General features: G+C 38.3%; 1 protein-coding gene across 2 annotated transcripts in view; it reads right to left on the bottom strand.

Moving 5' to 3' along the window:
* Nucleotides 1-1,242: 1,242 nt before the first annotated feature.
* Nucleotides 1,243-10,921, bottom strand: part of Tdrd3 (tudor domain containing 3) — a 145,597-nt gene continuing 135,918 nt past the window's right edge. For both annotated transcript variants that reach the window (XM_005366058.3, XM_026788751.1), the window contains 2 exons: nt 6,485-6,610; nt 1,243-1,489 (listed from right to left, as the gene is read on the bottom strand). In XM_005366058.3, the coding sequence (XP_005366115.1) occupies nt 6,494-6,610 (117 nt within the window). In that variant the 3' untranslated portion in view covers nt 1,243-1,489; nt 6,485-6,493. The remainder of the gene's footprint in view (nt 1,490-6,484; nt 6,611-10,921) is intronic.

Genomic DNA, 10,921 nt, shown 5'->3' with positions numbered 1-10,921 from the left:
CTCCTTCCCTTTCTTTTTCTCTTCCTCTCTCCATCCTTCCTGCCTCTGCTTCTTTCCCACCCCCTCAACTTAGCTGATCACTTCCATTTTCCAGCTGACATGATAAGAAAACTGCCAACTGAAGAAGAGTTCATAGCTCACTCAGGTAATTAGTCACTAGCTCCACTGCAATACTCCTCCTCTTTTCAGGAACCTGCCTTCCAGATACATAAGTTCTGCCTCCAATCCAACCTACTGATGCCTTCTAAAACTAAGGTACTCAGACCAGGCTGAGTTACAGAAGACAAACTGCCCAATACAGGTAAATGTGTATGATGTAGGTGTGTCTTCTATCTATCTATCTGTTGTTTCATTGGTTGATTAATAAAAAAAACTGCTTGGCCTGATAGGTCAGAACATAGGTGGGTGGAGTAGATAGAACAGAATGATGGGAAGAAGGGAAGTGAGGCAGACACGATGAAGCTCTGCCCCAAGATGGACGTAGGCTAGAATTTTCCCAGTAAGCCACCACCTCGTGGTGCTACGCACATTAATAGAAATGGGTTAATCAAGATGTGAGAATTAGCTGATAAGAGGCTAGAACTAATGGGCCAGGCAGTGTTTAAAAGAATATAGTTTCCGTGTTATTATTTCCGGGGCTAAGCTAGCCGTGTGGGAGCTGGGCAGGACGAAAAGCAGGCCTGCTCGCCTCATCACTACATGTGTAAGCTTCATTTTCCCAACACACTTCTAGAAGCAGCCCTCACCTACCCCTAGATTTAATAGCTCAGGGAACTGGTAGACACCATCCATGGTCACATGTGGCAAGTCTGTCCTAGAATGAAGCTGATCCTTGGAAATTCAGAAATGAGAGATATAAAAGTCTTTCACAACATCTCCAAAAGATAAATCACTAAAATAGGCAGCCATGAAACATTGCTGGTACAGCCATGGAGTGGGTCAGCCGATTCCTTCTGGGCTCTAAGGTTTTGAGATGCCTTTTCTTTATTTGCAATCAAATGCTATAAATTAAATATTAACTTTTCAATTCTTCTGTTATATTTGACAGCTGTTACCATACTAATAATTTCTATTTGGCTTTAGGTTCTTTTAATATGAAATATGGTAAGCTACACAGTCAGTGTATTATGTAATTATGGGGAAAGGCTTCCATAAGATATTCCTTACAAGGCATTAAGTATGGGGCTAATGCCAGATCACCAAGAAAAGTAACAGTCAAGTAAAACAGTACAACATATTTAGTAACACAATGGTTTTATTGATGGCAGAAGAAAAATTCTTCCCTCCAATTATAAAGATATTTGCTCTATTGAACTTAGTATTTGCACTCTTGCTTGGTGTAGGTTGAATCTTCCCTAAAAACTGCTCTTAATTCTCTAAATATCATATCCAGCATGGTGGCTCTTGTTCTGAAGTGAAAAAAAAAATATGAATGGACTTCCAGGATGTTTCAGTCAGCAGTTTCTTCCTTCGCGAAAAAAAAAAAAATCTGTTAAAAAAAAAAACAGGGAAGATAATAAACTTGGACCTCAGAGTACCTCTTCTATACTTTATTAAGGCATAACACTACTGAACTTTTTTAAAAAGTAAAATGTTCATATAAGTATCAGTAATCTCAAATAGAATAAATCTGACAAAACAACCTAGTTCAATTTTTGAAATATATAGAATGTTTTTCCTTTTGGAAGTCTACCTCTGGTGGTGCTCGATCCTTTCCTACTAGGTACTAATTTCAGGATCTTGGATTGGGTGATGGCTCTTAGACTTAGATGGGAGGCAGTCAATCAAATGGGCTTTCCATCCTATCCTACCCGCTTCAACATTTTCTTAGTACATTTCTGGACTGGGTTAGTTCACCCAGGTCATTTATCATTTACTTTGGTCTGTCTTCTGTCCCTTCCCTCTACCTGTTCCCCACCCTGTTTAGTAACTGTATCTTATAAAGATTCGTTTTTATTTATTTGTATGCACATGTGCATATTGTGCTTGCACACATGTGTGTAGTTGTTCTTGGAGGATACAATAGGGTGTTAGATCTTTGAAGCTGGGGTTACAGGCGCTATGAGCCTCCCAATATTGGTGTGGGAACTAAAGTCAATCCTCTGTAAGAGCAAGCAGCAAGTGCTTTTAGCTGCTGAGCCATCTCTCCAGCACTAGGTACCACACAGTATTGAAACCACAAAAGTCACTGGTGACAAGAGCTGAGATAAATAGTAGGAGATGTATTAGGTTAGCTTTATGAATAAAAATATTTGGGCAGGGAAAAGTAACCCACCAATGCAAACATATAGTTCCTAAGTCTTGCAAGCAGACTCCTGACTAGCAAACTGAGCTCCCAGATGCTGCTTTTAATTAAATAATTATGTATGTTCATGATGGAGGGACAGCATTTACACTACGACATACATGTGGATGTCAGGAGACAACTTTGTGGAGTACGTTCTTTCTTTCTTTATGTGGGTTCCAGAAACAGACTCAAGTGGTCATGTTTGTGTGGCAAGTGCCTTACCCACTGAACCACCCCGCCATCTTGAGCTTTGGATACTGCTATTCTTACATAGTGCCAGTTCTATTGGTATCACAGGCCAATAGTTACGTTTATAAAGATTATTTTCCTAATCCTAATATAAAAGCCTCCACAAAAAATGCTGTGCAACCTTGTCCAAAAAAACCTACAATTAAAAACACAAGTTTTATTAGCAAAAACCGGTGTTAAAACTGAACCTTAGTGAACAAGCACAGTCACAGCATTTTCGTAATATCTACAGCAGCTATTCATTTCAAGATTTCTTCCATTAAGACACCAGGATCAAAGTTCAGAATGGGTTCACAGTCCATACTGCTAGTCCTCTTAACACTAGAGTTCCAGTTAATCTGTCTTACAATTTCTCTCTCTCCACAGCCAGGCATGTAACTTGAACTACTCAAGCAGTGGAGGCCAGGTCCCCAATTCTGCCTACAACCAATAGCAATATTCTCAAGCTTAGCTGGGTCTTCTTACTCTCACTCAGAAGTTCACAACTGTAACAACACATCACATGAAAATTTCAATTTGTAACAGAAGCATCAGTAAGCACCCATAATACCTACTTTTCCTGGTCTACTGCAGCCCCCAGGAGTCACTTGCTGAGGCCTGCTGTGTGCACCTCTCCACCTTGCTCCTTTGCAGTGCTCTCAGACTCCACCCTACAGTGCATTCCCTGGAGCACCCTGTGAAGTTATGCAGTTCCTAGGACTAAGTCACACCACAGACACAGACTCCTCCTACTGTCCAAAGGTTAGTCAGCATGACTGTCTAAAGAATGTGTATACATTCCGTTTTCTAGATCCACTCACATTTCCAAACTGCACAGAACAATTACTTTGCTCAGGAACTAGAATTTCAGATTTTGGTACTGTCTCCCCTCAAATATCATCTTTCTCACACTTCCCTATGGCCCTCTGACTTGGTCCTGCCTTGTTAGTCTGCAGTGCTGACCTCAGTACTAGACTCAAATGAGACCGGTGTGTCTCTACACTGGAGAAGCAGGGAAGAAGTGGGGTTGTACGGAGAGTGTAAAAAATACATGAAGAACATACCCAAAATATAAATGGCTTTTAAAATTATATTCTTAGGGAAGTGGGAGGAGAGGAGGAAATGGAAATTTTGATTGGTATTATTTATAAAGTAATAAAAAAAGAACAAAAAAAATTGTATTCTTAGGAGTGATAACAGAAATGCCTAAAGTAGTTCTCACTATACTAAGTAATTTTTGAGAAAAAAATACTTTAGCATATATAGCTTAATATTTATATTTGAGGAAAGTCAAATGGCTGACTACCAATGTGTATCTTATTGGATGCTTAAGTTAATAGAAAGTTAAAGGAAATGAGAAAAAAAAGTTTTCCATTTTGTAACAAGACTGCCTTATTCATCTTATTTTGTTGCTGAGTATTGAACCTAGGGTCTGTCATGTGCTAAGCTTGCATGGCCTCTCCAAGAATGACACTGCAGCATCCAAGATGAAAGTTTTAAGTTAGGGGCTATAAAAAGTAAGATTATGACATGTAAGTTGATTAGGAAATGTTTGCATTGTACTATTTGATATGGTTAAGCCAAGTTACCTCAGGGCTATGGTGTATAATGTATTTTTAAGCAGTGTACTCTTCTCCAAAGGAAAATTTCCATGGAACCCAAGCATATAAAATACATGAAAGAAACTCCTGGACGCTGAGAGGACTGAGCCCTCTGCATCTGGGTACACTTCACCTTGCTCTGGCTTCCCTGTGTCTCGCCTGTTAGGTCCTATCCTTTTCCATCAGCCCAAAAGGCAGCTCTGAGAAATGAGACATCCTCCTGAAAACCTTTAGCTTCATTAAAACCTGTTTTAAAGGATTTAAAAATCCCCAGAAGCTGGAAAGACGACCTCCATTCTCATTCACTTTAAAGTGACATTTAACTGTAAGCACAAGGAACTTATTTTAAGAATGCAGACTCAATCTTCCATGGTGTGAAGTTCCTTAAATCCTTGTATATACTTTCATTCTGCTTAAGAAAAAAAAAAATCACAAGAAGCGGTTCTTGCACTACAGAGAAATTCCCAGAGTCAAAAAGCAACTCCTCTTTGATGTGTGTTTGGGTGAGGACTGTTTGTTCCATGGTCTTGCACTGAGTGCAAAGAAAAGGCCATGATAAAAGGAAAAGTGCTACACTGGCTTGCTCTCATAGCTCAGAAGTCAATTAGCATTAGGCTTTCCCTGTAGACAGACTATCAGATATGAAGCTAAATGTTAGAAAAGGAAAAGCTCTGTATGTATATTAGAATGTTGTTAGGAGCACCAAACATGAATAAGCTTTGGGATCTGAAGGAGAGACAGCACAGGAACTCTTTTCAGCAGAAATATCAGGAGGTGCAAGCTTTTAAAATGTTTAATGATACTTTACTCAATATATTTAAAGTACTGTTTCAATTTACATCAATACAAAATTATTGAGATAATTTACTCCCCCCTTTAAATTTTTTTTAATTTATTTATTTATTAAGGATTTCTGCCTCCTCCTCGCCACCGCCTCCCATTTCCCTCCCCCTCCCCCGATCAAGTCCCTTTCCCTCATCAGCTTGAAGAGCAATCAGGGTTCCCTGACCTGTGGGAAGTCCAAGGACCGCCCACCTCCATCCAGGTTTAGTAAGGTGAACATCCAAACTGCCTAGGCTCCCCCAAAGCCAGTATGTGCAGTAGGATCAAAAACCCACTGCCATTGTTCTTGAGTTCTCAGTAGTCCTCATTGTCTGCTTAATGAGTGACCAGCTATTGAGTCCTTGAGGCACAGATAGTGTGGACTGAGTAATGTTAGTGGGGGTCATCCCTCCCCTACCCCCACTAACATTACTCAATCCACACTATCTGTGCCTCAAGGACTCAATAGCTGGTCACTCATCAGGGGAAAAATGCAGCCTGACCAAAAACTTTAGCAGAACTAAGAGCTAAACTGAGGAGTTGAGAAGAGTTCCTGAAAAATTCTCATTAATCTTGGAAGTCAACGGAAGAAAATATACTCAAGTTCAGAATAATCTGTAGGATGGTAAATACCCAATGGGAAATTTATCTTGAACTGTCCAAAAGTACCAGCACAACGGAATGAAAACAGTAACAAGGCAGGTTAATAACGAAAGATGGCAAAAGCATTTCCTTCCAAAAGCACGTTAAGAAATAAGGACTTTGTCAAGATGCCCAAGACTGGTTTCCTCCTGACTGTGGGCTCTCTCTCCAGTGAGGATGACTTTCACACAGCCGTTCTTTCTGAAACTAGTATGAACACTTCTAGATAAACAGCAAACAGCCTCTAAATCGCATTGCATTAAGCAGTCATGGTGTTTTTCTCTGACTCTTGATGGCCCACTGTGAAACATCCCCTCTTTTTAAAATAAACTAAACTGCATGAAGCAACACAAAAGCACTCAGAAATAAGACCTGTTCTCTCATATCTGTAGATCCTAGTTCTACACCTTCAGATTTGAGTATACAACCGCATCAACTGCTAGAAATCAGGAAGGAGAAAAGGGATGAGGTGGGGGTTTAGATTGAGAATGCGGAAGTACACAGGAAAGCCCCTAACAGGTCCGGTCTTCCTCTCTCTGCCTGCACCTGTGGATCAGATGTCAACTCTTAGCCATTATTCCACCACCAAGCTTACCTGCTGCCATGCCCCCTGCCAAGACTATCATGGACTAAGCCACTGAAACTACAAGCAAGCCCCCAATTAAATGCTTCTTTTTAAAACTTCCTTGGTCATGGTGTCTCTTTACAGCCACAGAACAGTAGCTAAGACAACTGGTATGGAGCAAAGGTGTACTAGAAGAACTTGTGGGAAAGGCTGGTAGAAAAGTAACAAGTCATAATGTCAACTGATAGCTGAATTGCATGAAGCTCCGAAAGCTGAGCTTTATTGAACACAAAATTCATCTTTCCTTTCAGGAAAACTACCGCACCGTGTCAGCTTTACCTTTTCACATTAGTTCCGAGCCCGAGGAGGTTGGTAAAACTGCTGTGTTGGCCGAGTGGATCGTCGTGGCTGGCCATCACCTCCTCTACGGAACTCAATGGTGTGGTCATAGGTGCCTTCTTCTTCCTGTTTGCAAAGAATAATGGTTTAGTGTGTTTAAAGTAGCTCCAACTTTCCTAAGTTAAACACGGTTTATAGTCTTCCTGTTAATATACCTCCTTAAGCTGTCAACAGAGCGAGGCAAGGGTGAAGGCAAGAGGCAGAGGTATTAGAGGAAACGATGTCAATATTAGCATGACTATCACGTCAAATGATGAAATGTGAGGAACACGCAGGATATCAAATACAATTTTCTTGAGTATTTGGACTTCTGAATACATTTTGGGTGTTTATTATGGAAAGAGGTCTTGGTAAGACACCAAAAAGGAGCTGAAGAGCCAGAGAACATTCACCAACTATCTAACGTAATTAGATGAAATCTTCAATATTAAAAATCTCACATGTACAGACAGAAAATAATAAACTGGAATGGAGGTGGGGTTATGCAATTGAAATAGACAAAAAGCTTCATGCAAGAGAGAGCATAGTAAAGCATTTATTCCGTTGTCCTCCTCACTGTGAGGGTAGATCTACTAACTCAAGGAAGAGCACAAGGAAATTAGGGGACTCTGATTAAAGGGCGAGCAGGGAAGGCATCATTCATTATAACATCTGAAAAGTACTTAAAGCCAACAAAATAGATTAAAAAAAAAACACACGGTTTCTTACTGAATGCTGCCACCCTAAGGATTTTTTTGTACTTTTTAAAAATTAATTCATCTATAACTTAGGTATTCTATCAAAAGTGGAAAAAAACTGACTCTCAGTTTTATTTATGCAAGAAATAGAATCTATTTTTTACTGAGTAGAGTTTAAATTCCAACTAAATTATCAGAGTACAATAATTTGCATGATTTTGGAAATTTATTCTTTCTCCCTCCTCCTCATAGTTATAAAATCTTTTTTTCCTCAAACTTTTCTTTGAATCTAATAACACAGGGAATTATAAGAAAGCCTGAGCTACAGTCCTTGAATTTTTACACATTGACCTACTGTACTGTTACATGATGGAAACAGAAAGATGCTAAGACATTCCACCAAAAGAAATCCTATTATTTAACAGTGATAATATTAGGCATGAGCATTCTTCTCATTATTAGACATCCTTCACAGTATTCAAAAGAAAGAACCATATTGTACACTTTTTAGAAAGGATACTGAAGTCTGGGACTACAGATCTAAGACAACTAAGACAGATTTAGTTTGAATTCAAACACTGCTGTTTAAATCTCCATGTCTCTATTTCCATGGAAAGGAATATGCTATAAGCCAAAAATTAATGATCATTTTCAAGGAGAAATATAACACTTCATCTGAAGTTATTCAGTAGCTACTTTTTAGAGAGAAATGTCTGATAAGCTCGCCTTCCCCCAAAGCCCTTTCAAAAGTCAATCTCAAACTCTTTAGGGGTCTCAGATCTGGAACTCGGCACAGCAATTAAAATATAGGAATAAAAGTTTAAAAGTTCCTGGGAAAGGAGCAAGCTATCATTTTATTATTCTGATCACTGTTCTGAATGATGATTACCAAATATTACAGCAAATTTGAAAAGGAGATATACTTAATTTTATGACAAATGACAACACTTAAGGCTTTGCATATTAACTGAAAAGGTTGAAAATATATCTGGTACTTTAAAAGAGGAGGTAATTATTGTAGGAATTGGAACAGAATGTTGATTTTCTCTCTGCCCAGCTGTATAACTGGCTGGAGAACATCTGAAAAGCCCTCGCTTTACAATGAAACACATCATCAGAAGTTGGACACTGCATGTGCTGAGCAACTGCCTAATAAAATGATACTGCTATGGAAAAAGCTTTCTCTTCTGGGCTTAAAAGATTCAGACTATACTCATTAGAGCCAATTAGTGTTATAGAGATGACCAACCATAAAATTTCTTTCACATAATTTGATGTCTTTACAATTTTTTATACAAAATGGCAGTCAAAAACTGAGATTCTGATAGCTTACTTTTCAATTACTGTCAAAGGTGCAGTCTTTGCTTTCATTAACTTTTAAATTCATTCTGCATTGCAGGTGAGGGCAAACATTGCTTCCATGCAACACGCACTGCAGTCTGCAGGAAGAAAGTTGCCTGCACTCCTATCCACTTCATACAGCACACAGTTCAGTTGAATAGAGGAGGGGTGTTGACCTGTCTTTAATGAATCTCTGTTGTTCTAGCCTATCTTTTCCCTTTAGGTTTTAAAACTCTCTTACAAATGAAAACTCAAAAAAATTAATTTCATAGTTAGTGAGCAACTAAAACAACAGTAACAAAAATCTGACTCTGCATCAGAGCCAGTAGCATCCTGAAAGACCATCTAGCCCATCCCTATGGATTTGATGGACGTATTTGTCAACCTAGAAAGATAAAATAATTTTCCAAAGCCACAGAGTTCAATATAGGAAGTTCTGGAGGGAACTATTTTGTGTCTGGTTCTCAGCAAAGTTCTTTATAAGGCTTGGAAGAACTTTCATGTGACAGAAACACCCAACGTGATCTTCACCCATACTTTTGAGACTTCATACTACTTTTCTCACTTCAGTTATGTCATCAAAAATAAAATCTGGTTTCAAAGAATGGCTATTCAAACTGAGTCCTTTTTCGTGTTTAGATTCACTAGCCCACTGACCTCTTTCATGAGCAGACCCATTCCCGCATATTCACCCCCCCACACACAGACACAAAACTGGTTAGTCTGACAAGCACAAATCAAATGGTTTTTTGAAGCAAAGCAAAATAACCAACACAAAGATGACAATAACAACTCCAACAATAAAAAGTTGAAAAATTACAACTAAATCTTTTCTGCATATTATCTTGGGCCTCTTGCTCTATTTGGTGAACACATATCCAACTACAGAGTAAGTGAGCTGCTCTATGAAACTTCATTATAAACTGGTCACTTGAAACCCACAAGTAACTGTTTGGAACCTGCTTATATCATATGGTCTCTGTTCCAGGACCACTGGGTGAAATATGGTTAAACCTAAGAACAAGCATCTAAGGGAGAAATTGGGGAGCATGAATATTCGCTAGGAGCTGCGCTGTCTTTCTGCACAGTAAAAACAGTGTCACTGGAGTGATCATACAACACATAGCAGGGGAAAAGTTTTTTACTAAATTATCCACCAGAGAGGGAGAAAAAGTTAGTACCTAGAATATAAAGGAATTTAAAAATTAAACATCAAGAAAATAAAAAAAATTAAAAATGAGGCTTGCATGGACCTAAATAGAGTTCTCAAAAGATAAAACACAAACAGCTGATAAACACTTTTTTTTTTTTTTAAATGCTCAACATCCTCAACCATCAGGGACATGACTTTTATCTTATCCTGGTAAGAATAGCTAAGATCCAAAGAAACAAACAATGGCAAATGCTGTTATGAATGTAGAGAAGCACACTCATCACTACTGGTGGAAGTACAAACTGGTAGAGCCACTATGGAAATCAGTATAGAGAGATACATACTCAGCCACGTCCATTGCTGCTCTACTCACAACAGTTTGGAAACCATACACCCATTAACTTATGAATGAATAAAGAAAATGTCACATATTTACACAATGGCATATTTCTTAGATATTAAGAAAAACAAAATTATTAAATCCATTAGTAAATGGATAGAGCTTGAAATAATCATGTTGAGTGTGATAAGTCAGACTCAGAAAGACAAATATTTCATGTTTTCTCTCATTCATGGATGGTAGCTTTGAATCTTTTAAATACGTGTTTCATTAGGAATACCGACAGAGGTCAGAAAATAAAAAAGGGCAGGGCAGAAAGACACTAGTATAAAAGGTTTAAAAAAATATGGAACAGAAAGGGGTAAATTGTGGTGAAGGAGAAGATGGAAAGGTAGAAGAGGAAAATTGGAAGGGATAAGTAATACTAAAGACTTCTGAAAAAAAAAAGTCAATCTACTTTACAATTGGAAATCTACTATAAAAGCTTCCTAAAAATATACCTATCCACATACATCTAAGATATTGAAGTAGAGTTGTGCTGTAATAGGGGAATAATGGCCCAGAAGAAACCAGCTAATGAATAAAAGCCCAGTGTCAGAAATGAATTACTTCTTTGAAGTCCTTGGCCAGTGAGATTCCAAAGACCACCAAACACTATAGGCTATTGCTAATCTTCTTGGTTACCCTCCAAAACTTGATGGTAAGATCCTACTGCTGAAGACACCACATATTTGAATCACAGAACATGGAAAAATCATGCTAATAGTTACTGGAAGTTTTTTCAATGGATATAATAAATCACATATGAAGTTCAACATACTTAACAATCTTTGAAATTTGGGCTATATTAAATAATGTTAATGAGT

This window comes from Microtus ochrogaster, unplaced genomic scaffold, assembly GCF_000317375.1.
Source record: "Microtus ochrogaster isolate Prairie Vole_2 unplaced genomic scaffold, MicOch1.0 UNK6, whole genome shotgun sequence".
In the NCBI taxonomy this organism is placed as follows: Eukaryota; Metazoa; Chordata; class Mammalia; order Rodentia; family Cricetidae; genus Microtus; species Microtus ochrogaster.
The sequence above is the reverse complement of the archived record's forward strand: the minus strand, read 5'-3'. Positions and strand labels throughout refer to the sequence as shown.